General features: G+C 43.5%; 1 protein-coding gene across 10 annotated transcripts in view; it reads right to left on the reverse strand.

The window, feature by feature from the left end:
* The window catches only part of FNBP1 (formin binding protein 1), a 143,084-nt gene that overhangs the window by 32,836 nt on the left and 91,679 nt on the right, over positions 1–18,569 (reverse strand). For all 10 annotated transcript variants that reach the window (XM_047831302.1, XM_047831308.1, XM_047831307.1 and 7 more), the window contains 2 exons: positions 3,401–3,529; positions 2,219–2,365 (listed from right to left, as the gene is read on the reverse strand). In XM_047831302.1, coding sequence (XP_047687258.1) covers positions 2,219–2,365; positions 3,401–3,529 — 276 coding nt within the window. The remainder of the gene's footprint in view (positions 1–2,218; positions 2,366–3,400; positions 3,530–18,569) is intronic.

Raw genomic sequence — 18,569 nt, forward strand, 5'->3', positions numbered from 1 at the left:
TGAAGACCTAGAAAAGACCCTCGGAGGGGCGCCTGCGTGGCTCAGTAGGCTGAGCGTCCGACTTCGGCTCAGGCCGTGATCTCACGGCTTCTAGGTTCAAGCCCTGCATCGGGCTCTGTGCTGACAGCTCAGAGCCTGGAGCCTGCTTTGGATTCTGTGTCTCCCTCTCTGCCCTTCCCTGCTCATGCTCTGTCTCTCTCACTCTCAAAAATAAACAAACATTAAAAGAAAGAAAGAAAGAAAGAAAGAAAGAAAGACCCTTGGATTTAGCAACATAAAGGTCACAGGTGAGAAAGAATTATCAGTGATATAATGGAAAACAAGGATCCCATAATGGGAGAAATAGCCTATAAATCCAGGGGACTCACAATTTCTTAGATAAAACCTATAAAGGGAAACCCATCCTTCAGACATGATCTGATAAATTTCAAGGAAATTTCAAGGAAAAAGAAATTTCCAAGCTTCTTACTATAAGAAATTTAAACCAGGCTTGTTTCAGATTTTCATCAATGCCAGAAGTAATGAAGCTAAGGAAAAAAGTCAAGAACTGACCCCACTTCTAAAAAGTTTTTTAATGTTTATCATTTTTGAGAGAGAGAGAAAGAGAGGGGTGGGGAGGGGCAGAGAGAGAGGGAGACACAGAATCGGAAGCAGGTTCCAGGCTCCGAGCACAGAGCCTCATGCGGGGCTCGAACTCATGAGCCGCGAGATCATGACCTGAGCCGAAGTCGGACTGAGTCACCCAGGCGCCCCATTACTATTTCCCTTTAAAAGGTCCCTCCCCACAGTATTTTATTGGTGACCGTTGACATTTTAAATAGGGAGATTAGACAAAGCCTCACGGAGACTTGATTTCCCTCTCTGAGCCAGGCATCGATGAGCCACCAACACACTTTTACCAAAACCGAGATGTATGAAATTGATAAAGCAATGGCAGTAAGGAAATGAACCAGGCACTCGCTGCATGGAAAAACTTGACTGCATGGAAACCAATTTGACAATAAATTTCATATATTGAAAAAAAAAAAAAAAGAAAGAAAAACTTGACTGCGTGGACGCAAGCCCAGTCACGTGTGTCTAAACTGTCTTTCCCTTCAGATGCTTAAAGGAGATAAAGAAAACCACCATCAAATAAAGAAATTTTCAGCTTCAGGAAAGGCTGGTTTGATCACTTGTGACTCCATGTGGGCACAACGTAGTTCTGTGAGGGAAACGCCATTAATTCAGAAGCATCAGTAATTTTCCCCCCAAAAGTTGGCTGAAATCCCCGAAGAAGAGGGCTCTTGGCAAACAGATTTACTAAAACAGAGGTCGAGGAATCCTAACATGAAAAAAATATGCCTGCTACTGGAACTATTCCCCCTAAAAACACTTACCATTTAACACATTTGGAAGTATTTCTGCACTTTGGATTGACGAGAGTTTTTTGTTTTTTTACACGCATGGCCTTAAATGGTAACACACATATTCTCAGAGCAATGAAAAATCTACATGCTGAGATATGTTCATACAGAAAAGACGGCTTTGATCCCTCGCCTGGACTCATTTTAAGACACTCCTATGACAAGGAAGACTTACGACATCGCTTTTTGTTCAATACTTGGTTTTGTAAATTAATGAATGTTTGTAAAAGCCTATGCTGGTGTTCTAGTTGATACTTTTATTGAGGGAAAACAGGTTCCTAGGAAAGGAATCCAAACGAATGACACTGGCCCTAAGCAGTGTTCTCAGACGGAGACGGTGTTGCCCTGTAGGGGACATTTCGCAACGTCTAGAGACCGTTGTGACCATTACAACTTGGGAAGGGGTGCTTCCGGCATTTGGTGGGTAGAAACCAGGGATGCTTCTGAACACCCTTTAGTGCTCACGACGGGCCCCTACGATAAAGAACTACCTGGCCCGAAACGTCAGTAGTGCCTTTAAGAACCAGATCCCGATGTGGGGGGTTATTCAGCCAACTGACAAGAAAGCCATTTAATTCTGCGATGTCTCAGACTGATCTGTGTCTCCCACAAAAGAAGTTTGAGAGCTGAATCCAAAACCCTGAGGGATGAAGAGAACACTCGAAAGCGGTGTAACGGCTGCTCAAAGTACTGGTGATCACGGGAAGCAACTCCCCACCGCGAGATGACCCAGTGAGGTCGCTGGAGACGGTGGCGAAGAAATGGTGGAACCAGAGATACTTGGTTGTAAGTTAAGTCCAAGCTACAATACTTACGTTCTTCTGATCAATCGATTCGGCCGCCTTTACTATTTCATCCAAGCATTTCCCAATGATCGGAATCACCTGCCGATCAACTTCTGCGTAGGTCTTCATTGACTCCCCAATCCTCAGTATCCTCCTTTCCTCCATCTCCTGTATTTTCTGCAACATGAGATTTTGTATGAAATTAACGTAGTCCATTCTTACTTACGGGAGTTGCCTTCAGTGGCGCGGTTACCTCTAGCAAACAGTCCAGGAGGGAAACAGGTCCATCGACAGGGTTCGAGCTAGACAACCATTGTAATCATTGCCTCCACGTTCACCAGCTGTACACGTTATCCTATGAATCGTCAGGCTGCCCAAATGTATCCAGTAAAACCTTGGATTGCGAGTAACTTTGTCCTGCACGTGTTCCACGAGACAAGCAAACATCTCTAATAAACTTTAACTTGATAAACGAGCGACGCCTTGCAAACAAGTAGTACACGATGCCGAGTGTCACAGGATCGCAACTGAGCCAATGGTTCCTAAAACTCGCTTTGATACACGAGTGCTTTGGATTGCAAGCACGCTTCTGGAATGAATTATGCTCGCACACCAAGGTTTTACTATACTTTATAGGATTCCATTCCAGCTTCATTGAGAACCCCAAACTCAAGTGCCTTTCGTGCGTAGACACTAAGACACAAATACTTGTTATGTTCCCTACAACTGCACGCAAGTCATAAAAGAGTCCCAAAGCGGGAGAACACGTATGCATCTTTCTTCACGCCATTTCCGACAACCTAAAGTAGCCCAAAGAGAAACAATCCAGAGAAAAGTTCTGTCCTTTGTTCAAATCCTACAACCTTAGGCATTCCGCTAGGACTCCTCAGGTTAAGTTGGCATTTCAGAACCACAACTGTCCTTTCAGCGAAAAGGGCACTAATCTAAGAATTGCAAATTCTCAAACTGGCCAAGAAAGGCTGCAGGTACCAACCGAGGACGTCGGGAAAGGCCAACTGATCAACCTTGAGGTTAATGTTCTAGTTCACCTTGGTGCCAGTCAAGGCTTGATCCGGACGCTTTAAAAAATGGCTTCAGTGCCAGGAAATTTAGAACTCTATATAAATACTCAGCATATAAGCCCAGCCATCGTGATTCCAAGGCCACGTGGCTCTCAAAGCAAGGCCACCTCGGGAGGTCCGAATCACTTACCTGAAATATGTTGGGGATGTGAGTATGGTAATATTCGTGCTGCTCGTGGTTGAATTTCTGGAGAATTGACGAGTAATCAGCTCTGCTGTCCTCGGCCATTTGGTGACGTACTTGAGCTTGCTGACGTGCCTTGGGGCCAAAAAATGAGAACACCCCCATGTTTAATGAATACAGTAAAGGGCCTTGGACCGCAAACCGGAGGGATCTGCAGTCAAACTGACCTCAAGTGTGTTATATGTAGCAGGTGTTATTTTCTAGAAATTGTTGAGAATTTGAATTTGGCTTAGGTAAGGATGTGAACCCTAGTTTCTCACAAGCCCTACCATTCTCTATTGTCTTAACTTGGCATTACTTGCTAGTTCAACACAAGCACCGCCATTCTGTATTGTCTGCACTTGGCCCAGTTGACGCATTTATGTCACCTAGACGGCCCTTGTGGGAACTTGCTTCTCTATATATCTATATTGATCTATATAGTTTTTTGAGGAGGGGATGGGGGAATCCGTAATTTTTTTAACTCAATTCTCAATGGAGTTCATGAATTAAAAAGGCATATGAACCACTGATCTATATGTATATGGGCCTTTTCTAAAACTCACCACAAAGTTGGTGATCATTTTTACTTAAAAAAAATTTTTTAAGTAATGTCTACGCCCAACATGGGGCTTGAACTCACAACCCAGAGATCAAGAGTCGCATGCTTCACTGACTGAACCATGGAGGTGCCCAGGTATTTACTTTTAGTATATAAAGTATACAGTTTAGGGGCACCTGGGTGGCTCAGTCGGTTGAGTGCCCGGCTTTGGCTCAGATCATGATCTCACAGTTTGTGAGTTCGAGCCCTGCATCCGGCTCTGTGCTGACAGCTAGGAGCCTGGAGCCTGCTTCTGATTGATTCTGTGTCTCCCTCTCTCTCTGCCCCTCCCCCGCTGGTGCTCTGTCTCTCTCTCAAAAATACACGTTAAAAAAAAACTTTTTTAGGGGCGCCTGGGTGGCGCAGTCGGTTAAGCGTCCGACTTCAGCCAGGTCACGATCTCGCGGTCGGTGAGTTCGAGCCCCGCGTCAGGCTCTGGGCTGATGGCTCCGAGCCTGGAGCCTGTTTCCGATTCTGTGTCTCCCTCTCTCTAGGCCCCTCCTCCGTTCATGCTCTGTCTCTCTCTGTCCCAAAAATAAATAAAAAAACGTTGAAAAAAAAAATTAAAAAAAAAAAAAACTTTTTTAAAGTATACAGTTTAAAGAAGCAGTAAATGTGGCACCCTCTTTGTGTTTTTGTCTGTATATGTACATGTATGTGCTATTTTGTATTCTACTGCATTGATTTTCTCCTAAATAATCAATAATAAAATTCATACATTAAAAAAAAATTTTTTTTAATGTTTATTTTTTTAATTAAAAAAAATTTTTTTAACGTTTATTTATTTTTGAGACAGAAAGAGACAGAGCATGAACGGGGGAGGGTCAGAGAGAGGGAGACACAGAATCTGAAACAGGCTCCAGGCTCTGAGCTGTCAGCACAGAGCCCGACACGGGGCTCGAACTCACGGACTGTGAGATCATGACCTGAGCCGAAGTCAGACGCTTAACCGACTGAGCCACCAAGGCGCCCCAAATGTTTATTTTTCATTTTTGAGAGAGAGAGACAGAGCATGAGCAGGGGAGGGGCAGAGAGAGAGGGAGACACAGACTCCAAAGCAGGCTCCGGACTGAGCTGTCAGCACAGAGCCCAACGCGGGGCTCGAACTCACGAGCTGTGAGATCACGACCTGAGCCGAAGTCCGATGCCCAACTGACTGAGCCACCCAGGCGCCCCTTTGTTTCTCTTTTCTAATTCACGTTTTGGTCAATCACACACTTGCCAGAAAGGGGCAATCACTGATGAATTACAGAATCGATATAATAATAATTATTTTAAATATTATATATAATATAATAATAATAATGATTATTATTATTTTAAAGTTCAAACAAGAATGTCTGTAAACTGGGAAATCATCCACAAGCACCGCCAATTGTTACGCTGGTGATCCCACCTTGGATTCATCTAGCACTTTCGAGATGTCTTAAGCAATATGACCTCACGAATCTCTAACGCAGCCTGAGGTTCGTGCGGGGAAACACTCCCCGCCCCCCCCCCACGCCCCCGCAGACAAAGAGGTGGCTTGGCCTGCAGGTGACACGACCACTGCTACTCGGGGCCAAAAACCCACCAGGAAGAGGGCCCTGTTCCAGCAAAACCCAGGGAACGTTCCCGTTTGTTTTCCATTTTGCTTGGTGTTAACTAAACCCCACGGTTTTCAAAAAGGACGAAAGAGAACACGGACACGTTCAACTGCAAAAGCCATGCCCCACTTTCGGTCTGACGGCTGGCCCCGCCCACTCTCAGACTTGTGGCCTCGCGCGGTCCTTTATGGCTTCCTGCCTCTGTGACTTGAAGGCTCCACCTGAGTTTCCACTTCCTTGACACATTTCACTCATCTGCGCATTGGTCAAGGCCCAAGGTGCTCATTCAGAGCTTGCTTCCTTTATTGTCTTCTCAAACGAAGGTTAACAGGATGAGTCTTTCCAAACCGATTTCCCTATTACCAGGGGCTTTGTAGTTTCTCAGGGCTTCGAGGGATCTCAACACCATTTTCTCCACGTCTCGCGTTCCCTTGGTTACTTCGACTGCCACGTTCTTCCTCTTTGTCGGCACCCTGTTAACTCCCTTCCTGACCATACGCTCCGGCGTCTGCTTCTGTGTCCACTAGTAAATATTTTAAGCTGGTCCCCCAAATGTGAAGATCCTGGCCACCCTCAAAAATCCCTTCCAATAGACACTAGCCCTCCTCTGTGTAGATAATAGCTTTCCCACCTACGTGCGTGCCATCTGTCCCCCGAACGCTTCTGACACAAAAATCCTTTTAACTCTTTCAATTACTTAAGGGTTTTTATCATTTATCATCTTGTTGTGAATGTGAAAAAAAAAAAAAAAAAAAAGAACCGAGGAAATTCCCAGGTAGACCTCAAACTTCTAAAAAAGTCTCTATTTCCTTTACATACCTTTCTCAAAAATTCAAGGCAGGGGCACGGGGTGGTGTTTCCTCCCCTCCTTTGTAAGCCAGATGGAGTCCCCTTTATTTTGGAGAAATTATTCTACCTTGGTGAATTTTTATTTATTTTTTTTCAATATTTATTTTGAGAGAGGGAGGGATAGAGAGCGAGCAGGGGAGGGGCAGAGAGCGAAAGGGAGAGAGAGAATCCCAAGCAGGCTCCGCACCGTCAGCACGGGGCCCGTTGCCGCGCTTGAACCCATGAACCATGAGATCATGACCTGAGCTGAAACCAAGAGTCGGATGCTCAACCGACTGAGCCACCCAGGCGCCCCTGGTGAATTTTTATTTTTTTTTATTATTATTTTTTTCCACGCGTAAGTATGTACGTACACACATGTGCGCGCGCGCACACACACACACACACACACACACACACACACACACACACACAGAATCAAGCTTCCGGACAATAAACCCATTCTTCTCAATCCCAGCAACCAGCTGCTTGGAATTAATTCCCACTTATGGAATCCCGGGCCCGGGCATGTGCCATCGTTCCGACCAAGTTTTACTATGGAAAATCTATTTTTGATAGGTTTATTTTGTTGGGTTTGTTTTGCAATGGAACTTAAGAGTCTCTCTCTTAGGGGCGCCTGGGTGGCTCAGTTGGTTAAGCGTCCGACTCCGGCGGCTCGGGTCATGATCTCACGGTTTGTGGGTTCGAGCCCCGCGTCGGGCTCTGTGCTGACAGCTCAGAGCCCGGAGCCTGTTTCGGATTCTGTGTCTCCCTCTCTCCCTGCCCCTCCCCCACTCATGCTCTGTCTCAAAAATAAATAAACATTAAAAAAAATTTTTTTAAAAAAGCATCTCTCTAAAACTAGAGTCGGGTCAGTTACTCATGATTATAAATACATTTAAAAAAATATGTTTAAACGTGCTTTCAAAAACTTATCTGGAGTAACCGGTTAAGTAGCTAGAAATTTTAAGAGGGTATCTCCCAGACTAAGCCTAAATGAAGATCAGAAGCGTCCTTGTTTCTATCTCTGTGTAAGTCAGTCTAAAAATAGCGACTATTATCTTAAAGAGATACTTCCTTCCCAAACCAGACCATACGCTGTATCTTGCAATTCAATTAAAGCTCTCGTTCTAAGAATACAAGCCAGCGCATCTTATAGCGACATGACCGTAGGGCAGAAGTTCAGAGGATTTTTTTTTTATGAGTCAGTCACAGAATTTAGAGAAAATATTCTAAAAAAGTCCAGCAGGACCACAAGGGCCTGAGGCTGTAAATCGCAGCCATCGTTGAATAAGGGTCTGGACCACTTTCACTGTCAATCAGAAAGGCTGCATTTAAACTTGAGAATTTCCTTGACCAACCCTTGGGAATCTCCCCAAATGAATCCGCACAGGCCTGCGTGTGTATGCTCAAGCATGACTTCACAGCTCGGTGGTTGCTCCACACAGCCCCTTCTCTCCTGTCCTATGGAAACACAGCTGTATTGCCTAAAAGGTCAGAGGTGGAGTTTCTAAATAAAGAAGACAGTATTTTAGAAACTGAACTGCTGACCGATGCTTCGAAATCCTAATGGGTTTAGAGATAAAAATACTGTAATCCATTTAGTTAGTCAAATTTAGACGATTCGCACTGGCCAAAACGTGCAGCCATTTGCTGTCCAGTGCAGTGTTATTCTCTCCCTTAATATTTCAGATGTTAAGGGACAGAACAACACTGCTGGCTGAGTCCCCGTTGTCACGAGCAGAGAATACAGGCTGTATTAAGAAACTCGTTCGCGGGGCGCCTGGGTGGTGCAGTCGGTTAAGCGTCTGACTTCAGCCAGGTCACGATCTCGCGGTCCGTGAGTTCGAGCCCCACGTCGGGCTCTGGGCTGATGGCTCAGAGCCTGGAGCCTGTTTCCGATTCTGTGTCTCCCTCTCTCTCTGCCCCTCCCCCATTCATGCTCTGTCTCTCTCTGTCCCAAAAAATAAATAAACGTTGAAAAAAAAAATTAAAAAAAAAAAAAAAAGAAACTCGTTCGCTTTCACGTGGGGAACATGGCTGATCTGCTTAACAAATGATACCTTCTGTCTTTTACCAGCTGCTCGTGGCTTCTGACCTTTTCACAAAAATGGGCAAATACGCATTCGTTCCATTTATATATTTATTGTTAACAAGCAGAGAGACTGGTTCCTTTTTTGAGCAACAGTTAAATGACCTCAGACCTCCCAGATCGACAGGCAATGCTGCTCCTCAAGTGAGAAACCATTTAGTGCAGCGGTGCTCAGAGGTTTGGGGAAGCCGTCTTCTCCTTTGTTAAAAGCGTGTAACAGAACAAATTTGAAAGGCCCATCCTTTCCTAACCCCAAATCTGGGAACGGCAAAGAGGAATATTTGGCATTTACCACTGGGGAGCTCAAACGACAGTAGGTGTTCTCCAGAGCACCTGCGCTTGTGATGTTTATTTCATTATTTTATTCATTTATTTATTCTTAGAGATTCTTTCCTTTTTAATGTTTTTTATTTATCTTGAGAGAGAGAAGGACCATGAGTCGGGGAGGGGCAGGGAGAGACGGAGAGAGAGGATCCCCAGCGGGGCTCGATTTCACACGAGATCGTGACCTGAGCCGAAATCAAAACTTGGGACGCTGGGGGCGCCTGGATGGCTCAGTCGGTCGGGCCACCGACTCTTGGTTTCGGCTCCGGTCATGATCTCGCTGTTCGTGAGTTTGAGCCCCACGTCGGGCTCCACGCTGGCAGTGCGGAGCCTGCTTGGGATCTCTCTCTCCCTCTGTCTCTCTGCCCATTCCCTGCTCACTCTCTGTCTCTCTCGAACTAAATAAAACTTAAAAAAAAAAAGTCAGACGCATAACTGACTGAGCCACCCAGGTGCCCCAGTGTTTTCTTTCTTTCTTTTTTAGTGTTTTTTAAATTTATTTTTGAGACAGAGAGAGACAGAGCATGAGCAGGGGAGGGGCAGAGAGAGAGGGAGACACAGAATCGGAAGCAGGCTCCGGGCTCCGAGCCATCAGCACAGAGCCCGACGCGGGGCTCGAACCCACAGACCGTGAGATCATGACCCGAGCCGGAGTCGGACGCTCCGCCGACTGAGCCACCCAGGCGCCCCCCTCCGATGTTTCATTTCATTAACATAAAAAGAAGCCAAACGTATTTTAGGCTGGACGGAAAAGAGGACTAAATCGAGATGTTATTCGGAATCACCATTTGGTATCACTGCCAGGCTACCCACCATTATTATCCAGTAGCTGGCGACCCGAGGTAGCTCCACTGTTGGGGGCAAGACGGGCCGGACCACTACCACCAGGATTGAGCCAGATGGCTGGATGGCCTGGGCTGAAGCCACAGCATGGATCCAGTGGGGCTCCTGGCTGCAAATTCACCCATCTTCAAACTACCTCAGCCGCTGGCTTAGTATCACAGATAAAACTGGGGCGCCAGGCTGGCTCAGTTGGTGGCGCGTGCGACTCTTGATCTCCGAGTGGCGAGTTCGAGTCCCACCGTAGGCATAGAGGTTACTCAAAAAAAAAAAAAAAAAATCCTAAAAAAATATACTGCAGATCAAGTGACAACCTACACATTTAAAGACCTGGGTTCTCTGCCTCTGTCCATCCTTTTTCACCTGATTACAAAAATTTGCTTGCTGCAAATGATTCCGATTTACAGAACTCCGCGGTTTAGAAGTAAAAGTCCCTGCACATTCAAACCCTCGGACAATCGCTGGGAACATGACAACCTGGAATCCTTCATTTGTGAACTGCGCTAACTACTGAGAGGAGGTAAGACAGCCTGGGGCAAGTCACTGGAAAGTTCCAGAAGCACAGCTGCAGTGCTTCTAAATGACACCAGCACATTACAACGGCCCCCAATCGACAGCTGGCAAAGCCATTCACCATATTCTCAGAGTGGCGAAGAGCCCTAAGCACTAGACACGCTTCCTTTGGACCCGGCTGGGTTCATAAGAAGTACACACACTGTGGCAGCAAACAAGGGAGGAAGAGGCCACTGAATACTCTGACCTATTTTCTGGGTATTTTCGAGATGCATAAAAACAGCAACCAGTCGAGAATCCCTGAAAACTTTCACTGTTATACTGGATGTCTCTAGGATTTGTCTGTGATTAGGAGGCGAACTCATGTTCCCTAGTCCTTGACTTAGCAATTCTACTTCTGGGAAGTCATCCTAATGAAATTCTTTTATTCATTCAAACATTCATTCATTCATTCATTAAGTTATCTCCACACCCAATGTGGGGCTCAAACTCATGACCTTGACTAAGGTCAAGGGTCGCAGGCTACACTGGCTGAGACAGCCAAGAGCCCACTGCCCTGCCAATGAAATCACTTTAAATGTCCACAAGTGATGCTCATCGCAGTATTATTTACACTAGACGATAATTTGAAACAAATGCTCAGTAATGTGATTGGTTAAATATATGTCATATCCTTGATGGACTAAGTGTAGCCTGCTTAAAAAAAAAAAGTAAGAGCACTTAATGATTCGGAAAAGTGAAAGCTGTATGTGATCTAAAAAAAATGTTAAGCTTTCCAAACAGCATTTACAGCATACTTTGGTGACTGTAAAAATAAAACATTAATAATTAACAGCGATCACTTCTGAAAAGAGTGATTAAGAAATATTTTATTTTGCCGAAAAGATTAAAGAAACACATTCTAATGGTGAATTGCAGAAACTTAAAGATGGAAGAGGTATGGCTTGCCTTTGAGAGAAAGAGAGAAAGAAAGAAAGAAAGAAAGAAAGAAAGAAAGAAAGAAAGAAAAAGAGGAAAGGAAAGGAAAGGAAAGCAAAGCTCTTAAAAGATAATGTAGTAGGAAAGATACTAACAAAGGAAGAGATGAAAATTTTCTCTGTCTGGAGCAGTGTATGATAAATGGCATTGGTTAAATTTCCCAGCAAACTGTTGCATCGAGAATACATTTTCGAGTTCAAGACTAAGAATGCATTTAAAAATTCCTATTCAGACAGAGTGCTGGGAGCTTTTTGTTGGAGACTTCCAGGCTGGGGACTTGCCAAAACAATGAGTCTGTCTTTGATAAATTATAAAGGCAGCTAAAATACAAAACAGAGAAAAACTTCAAAATAAGTTAACCAAAGAAATATGCTTGAAAAATTTCAGCAATTTCCTGATTCTTTTTTAGCAGTCTTACAACTTCTAGCCCCAGCGTATTATAAGTTACTTTGGGCCATAGTCACTGAAATAGAAGGAGAGAACACAGAAAAGATAGCAAATGAGACCAGCATCTCAATCCCACATGGGCCATTCAGTTGCTAAACAGTTTTAAGAAAAGGCCTTCTGTTCCCCTATACCCTGGTTGCCTTATTTGAAAAGTAGAATTGGAAATATCTATTTACCAAAGGTGAGTGACCATTTCTGCTGAAAGGGAAGCCAATGCTGATAGCGTTCATCTTGATGTTGGCACAGGCCCAAGGTAGGCTAGTGAAACATTCGGCATGAGCCCCGAGATCTTGTTAAAATATAAATCATGGTCTCCAAGACTCGACCCCCTTCTCTTCCCTTGTTTCTAAGGCATGGTCATTGGCAAGAAACTTGCGTTTTCAGCTGTGGCAGGGTGGAAATTGACTACCTCTTTCTCTTCTCTCTCTCCCGTTCATAAATAATCTCACCCCAGCATATGACACTCACAAGGTCTCACATGAGTACAGCTGAAGATGACAGCCCGGATTCTAGAAAGTTAATGCCCAAATGACCTCTCTTTATGGCTGTGGGGTTCCTGTGAAGAACAAAAATACTAAAAGCCCTTTTAATGCAGTTCTAGAAAAGATCGGTTCCTCAGAAGAGGACAAAAATTAGTCACGTTACATACCCCAGGGAAAGAATTAAATACATGCATCCTGTTCTGAAGAAATCTGATGTATTTGGCGGTACGTTAGCAGCTGTTTGTCCTTAGTACCGAGTGACAACAGACGTCTAACCAGTAAGGTTTAATACTAAAAAGTTGTCATGTGGTATTCAGCATATACGCTCAATTCGTTCAAGATGTAAGACCACAGGTTTGTTTTTTATTTTAATCTCGGTGTTCATTTTTTCTGCTTTTCTTTAAGTTGGGTGACACCTAACAAAACTTATCCAGCGACAGAGAAGACAGCTAGGAAGTTTGTTAAGGTCTTTGGCTACGGGGTGGAGTGGAGGAAGTGTGTCCTCTGAGAAACAAAATCTTAAACTTGTATATATTATACAGACGGTACAAGAACTCCCGACCCAAGTAATTAACATAAAAATTGGTCCCAGGTTGTCTGGAAGAAACTGATATAAAACCTTGCTGGGTTTCACCTAATCCTGCTTTTATGGGATTCTCAGAGAAAAAACCATCCCTACTGAAGACATGTTCATATAAAAAAGACCATAATAATCACAAATGCACAAGGAAATAAACCACCATGAGAGGTGATACAATAGAGAGAAAAATTATCAGCATCAGAAGTTGAGGTAAAAGAACAATTTGGAAGAAAATATAAAACAGGAATATTTAAAGTAAAGAAATAAAAGAAGCAATAGAACTCAGAAGAAAATAGTAAGACATTATAAAAATGAAGCATATATGAAAAAGAACCAAATAGAACTTCTGGAAATAAAAAAATACGGTCACTGAAATTTGAAAACTTAACAGATGAGTTAAATAATAGAATAACAAGAGAATTCATGAAGTAGCTGAGAAAGTTACACAAAATGTAATATACAGAGACAAAGAAAGGGAAGGAATGGAAACAAAGTTAGAAGGCACGGGGAATAGGATGAGGAGTTTCACACACATCTACGAGGAGACCCAGAACCAACAATTTGAGAGAATGAAACCCAAGCAACATTTGAAGAGCTAGTACCTGAAAGCTTTTCCTACATTGACAAAAGGTACAAACCCCCAATTGAACCCCAAGCAGAAAAATTAGAAATAGAAAATATGTACTCTGAAATATCATAGCGATGCTACAGAACTCCAAAGGCAAAGATATAGTCTTAACAACTAGGGAAGGAAAGTCAAATATCTACAAAGGAATGCAATTAAGTAGCCAGCCAATTTCCCAAGAGGAACGATCAAAGATAAAACACACTGGGATGATATTTTCAAAATGTTTAGAGAAAATAATTGTCAGCTGAGAATTCTATACCTAGCTAAACTATCACGGTAGAATGAGGGCAAAATAAAGACTTCAGACAAATAAAGAAGGAAGTACTGGGGCGCCTGGGTGGCGCAGTCGGTTAAGCGTCCGACTTCAACCAAGTCACGATCTCGCGGTCTGTGAGTTCGAGCCCCGCGTCGGGCTCTGGGCTGATGGCTCAGAGCCTGGAGCCTGTTTCCGATTCTGTGTCTCCCTCTCTCTCTGCCCCTCCCCCGTTCATGCTCTGTCTCTCTCTGTCCCAAAAAACAAAAACAAAAACAAAAACAAAAAAACGTTGAAAAAAAAAAAGAAGGAAGTACTGCTCACAAACCCTCAAGGAAGAAAAGTAGAACAGCCTATCATCCAGGAAGGAGGAAATGTAACCCAGAAAGGGATAATATGCAACAAGTAGCAACACTGGGCCTGCCTGGTAATGTGTCTACAGCGGTGAGGATGGACGGTGAACTTCCAGGTGTCTGTGCCTCCTAGTCCAGTACAATCCCCGCCTCTCCTCCTTGGCTCCCTGATACTGAGGCCTCGTGTCAATTGCTATTAGTCCCCTTACCCCAACTCACTATTACCTGCCAGTTCTGTAGGTGAGAGCGGTGGTTAACAGTCAAGAGCTCATTCAACGTAATCCAATAGTAAAGTCACAGGGTCCACAGACAAGAACTGAATTTGAGGCATGGACACGTACTTCGGTCTTGGCTGTACCATATCCAGCAGGGCCACTTCCAGCTAATGATAATTCAACATCTCACAGCCTTACCCTGCTTATCCAGAAAGGGACAAAAGAATTCTAGAGAGGATCAGAACCCTTTTAGAAAATATAAAGCACTTTTCCAGCGTGAGTTTTTTGAGAAGTAGGTTCAATAGCATTTCAGCGGGGTCACATTCATTCTGCCATTTGGCTTTTAACGTTCTTCATCATCTGTTCTCATGCCATCCCTCCAGGAGACCCTACTCAGTCCCCTGCCCCACCAGGCAGCCCAACCTGAGCAGCATGTTCCCTCAGAGCCCCGGATGCGGCACTTTCCACTCTGTTGACCTCTGCCTGCTTCATCTTTTCAATTTCTACACATCCTTCATGTTCAAGCCCCAATTCCAGCCTCAGGCCTATCTCAACAACCTGTCATGTGCACAGAGCTTTCACAGATGCAGAATCCTAGCATCTGAACTCCTCGTATTTGTTGCTCACAGGACCTGGTGATTTTCCACACGATGTCTCTCATAAACGATTTTTTTAATGCTTTTATTTATGAAAGACAGAGAGAGACAGAGTGTGAGTAAGAGAGAGGCGAGAGAAGGAGGGAGACACAGAATCTGAAGCGGGCTCCGGGCTCTGAGCTGTCAGCAGAGCCTGACACGGGGCTCGAACTCACGAACTGTGAGATCATGACCTGTGCCAAAGTCGCATGCTTAACCGACTGAGCCACCCGGGTACCCCTCTCATAAACCATTTTTGTAAACTGCTATTGTTCTCATTATCTTCACCAGGCAGTTTGGCATGTAACCTATGATACTCTATCTTATTCTCCAACTGACTCGAGTTTTCCTCGTCTCTCCATTTCATCGTTATCGGCTAACCAAAGCCCTCATGAAAGGCACCCTATTGCAATCCTCTTGATGCGCTATTTGTTCAATAAGTGTTCTTACAGAATGCCTAGATGCCTAGAATGTTCTAAATATACTCAGGTGATTCACAGTAGGTCGAAGGAGTAAGAACGGAGGAGGAAGGAGCCAGAAGTAACCAAAAGAGAGGGACACAAACAGACAAAATACAGATGATGACAACAGTGTCGACCACTTAACCGAGGCCCAAAAGCAGGCCTCTCCTTTATGCAGATCACATACCGCTGAAACCTCACAACAAGCCCTTGAGGTGCGCAATGTTATCCTTATTTCATAGAACAGGAAACACACTGAGACAGGAAGCAAACCGTCTTGTGCCATCCCATTAATGAGTGGTAGAAACAAGATCCAAAGATTAAGAACAAGCTCTTGCCCCAGCTAGCCCCCTCACTCTCAGTGAAAATGAAAATATTTTCTTAGATGAGTTGCCATATGGAAGCCTAAGTGAATATCATTTTTATATATTTATTTCATTTTTGTATAGGCATATTCGTATGTTCATAAAATGTGAATATATTCATATTTTAAAAAATATTTTTAATTTTTGAGACAGAGAGAGACAGAGCATGAGCAGGGGAGGGGCAGAGGGAGAGGGAGACACAGAATTCAAAGCAGGCTCCAGGCTCTGAGCCATCAGCACAGAGCCCGACGCGGGGCTCGAGCTCACGGACCGTAAGATCAAGACCTGAGCCGAAGTCGGACGCGCAACCAACTGAGCCAACCAGCCGCCCCAATATTCATATCATTTCTATTCAGTTCATCTTAATCTTCAGGTCTGGGGCATGGGGATGACCTATTTATTATCTTACCGTGCTCTATTGCTATTTTGCAGATCATTTTGCAAACGTGGAGGTTGGTCAACGGTTATGCTTTTAGGAACATTAAAACAAGGCTAAGACAGTCTCATGTCAAAATGAAAAAATGCATACTGGAAATATTTCACTGAAGAGGCTTTCAGAAGTATTTCATCTCTATGTAAATTCACTTTTGGTATCACCTCCACCCCCACCATTCCTGATACTCTTGAGATTTTGACATTTTGACTTCCTTGGGGTTTACTGGATGTTTATTTAACCAAACTCCATTGTTTAGCATAAAAACCACTTACACCAAAAACAAATAAGTGAAAATTAAGACTCACAATATAGAGACAGTAGCAACTGCTAGCAAATGAACTAAAAGTTGGAGCTGGGAAACCCAATTTGGCAATAAATTTCATATTTAAAAAAATAATAAATAAAAAAAAATAAAAGTTGGAGCTGAATGCAATTTAAAGGGCACTTCTGTAAAACATTTAACCGTAGTAAATAATTGCATGTTTCAACATTCCTATCACAAATTCATTAAATTTTTTTTAATTTTTTTTAATGTTTATGTATTTTTGAGACAGAGAGACAGAACACGATCGGGGGAGGGGCAGAGAGAGAGGGAGACACAGAATCTGAAGCAGGCTCCGGGCTCTGAGCGGTCAGCACAGAGCCCGATGTGGGGCTCGAACCCACGAACCGCGAGATCATGACCTGAGCCGAAGTCGGACGCTTAACCAACTCAGCCCACCAGGCACCCCCACAAATTCATTTTTAATGGTAAAACTAACACTGAGTGTCACAACCTTTAAGAAAACCCACAAAACTCATCTAACTAATGTTCGCTTACAACACAGATCAAAGTTATGCCCTGTTTCCAGACATAAATACATTTACTCCACATCTAATAATTGGAGAACATTTCCATTAAATTCCGTTTCCCATGTTAAGTGTCAAAAGAGGAAAACATATCCATTATTACCCAGGACAAATATTAAGAATCAAAACAACCGAAACCATTCCGAATGTTCACTTAATACGGGCACCCCGAGAGACAACGTATACGCAGAATATAAACTCTACAGATAGATACGTGAACAAGACAATAACAAAAGCGTTTCCTCTCGAGTCTTTGATTTGAACACTGATCCATTTATAAAGGAACAGAGCAACAATACCCATTTTCAAAAGTCTCTTTTTAATCGTACACATTTTTCCCCTCGTTGTAAATAAAAAAGCATTTCCAACCAAAGGATTGAGCTGCCGTTGCAAAACGTATTTCCTGCATTCATACTAACCACTTCCTCTTTCAAAAAAGAATTTTTTTTTTGTTGTTTTCTAAGCTGTTACAGTGAACAGTTCCTTCAGATAACCAGTCAGACATTTTATATGAAACAAATTTGGGAGACGCACTAAAGATATTACCATGTTCCATAAAGATGTCAAACCTCAGCGTTAGAGCGAGGGCAGCGAAAACATTTGACAAGTACAACTCCTTATACGTCCAGTGACTAAAGCAGTCATCTTGCAAGAGACTGTTTCCCCAAATGGTAAAAAAATTTAACACTGCTACTCGGCTGGCCTCAGTTAGAGAAGAAGTGAGCCTACCGTGCCTGTGCGTTTCGGAGTCCTCAACTGAAGAAAATGTCCCAACTGCTCAACTCCTTTTCTCTTATTGAGAGAATTACCACACTGAAAATCATTCCAAGCAAATCCCTTCCTTCTTGCATAAAGTTAGCATAGATTCTTTTCTATAGTTTTATTTTGCTCTCCAAAACATCCGATTAGGTAACGCAGCACACATTAAAAAAAAAAAAAAAAAAAAGCGCGTGTATATTTTATCATAAACTGGAAATGTGAAGTCTTATCACATACTTCTCGAATTTTTTTGTGTGAATGTTTCTTTATTTTTGAGAGAGAGAGAGAGGAGACAGAGTGCGCGCCGGGGAGGGAGAGGGAAAGAGAGAGAGAGACACACAGAATCTGAAGCAGGCTCCAGGCTCGGAGTTGTCAGCACAGAGCCCGACGCGGGGCTCGAACTCACGAACTGACAGATCATGACCCGAGCCGAAGTCGGACGCTTAACCGACTGAGCCACCCAGGTTGACTCTATCACCTACTTCTTAAAATTCTACCTTCATTCATAAATGGCTCAGAAGTTCCTATTCTACTTCACGCTAGGGACCTCCCTAAAGAATCTAAAAGCTACGAATGTTCAAAGCCAAATACTTTTAGAAGCTGGAGTAACTGCACATAAACAGAATGCCAACTCCCTGAGTAACTGACACGTTTTTCTAAGCGCTGCTGGTCAGGATCTGAATGTAATTTAACTTTTAAAACGTTTCCTCGAGTCAGGTTCTATAACAACACTCATGAGCAAGCCCAGTAATGAAGCCTCCTGCATTGTCTAGAGAATTCTTCTGGTTAATCAAGACTCAGAATTGCAATGAACTTGAATAAAGAAGCCCCATTAACAGTTTCAGGGCACACAACTGCCCGTAAAAATGCAGACTCTGGCAGCAAAAAGAATCATCCGGGATAAATGAAAC

The sequence above is a fragment of the Prionailurus viverrinus genome, chromosome D4 (assembly GCF_022837055.1).
Source record: "Prionailurus viverrinus isolate Anna chromosome D4, UM_Priviv_1.0, whole genome shotgun sequence".
In the NCBI taxonomy this organism is placed as follows: Eukaryota; Metazoa; Chordata; class Mammalia; order Carnivora; family Felidae; genus Prionailurus; species Prionailurus viverrinus.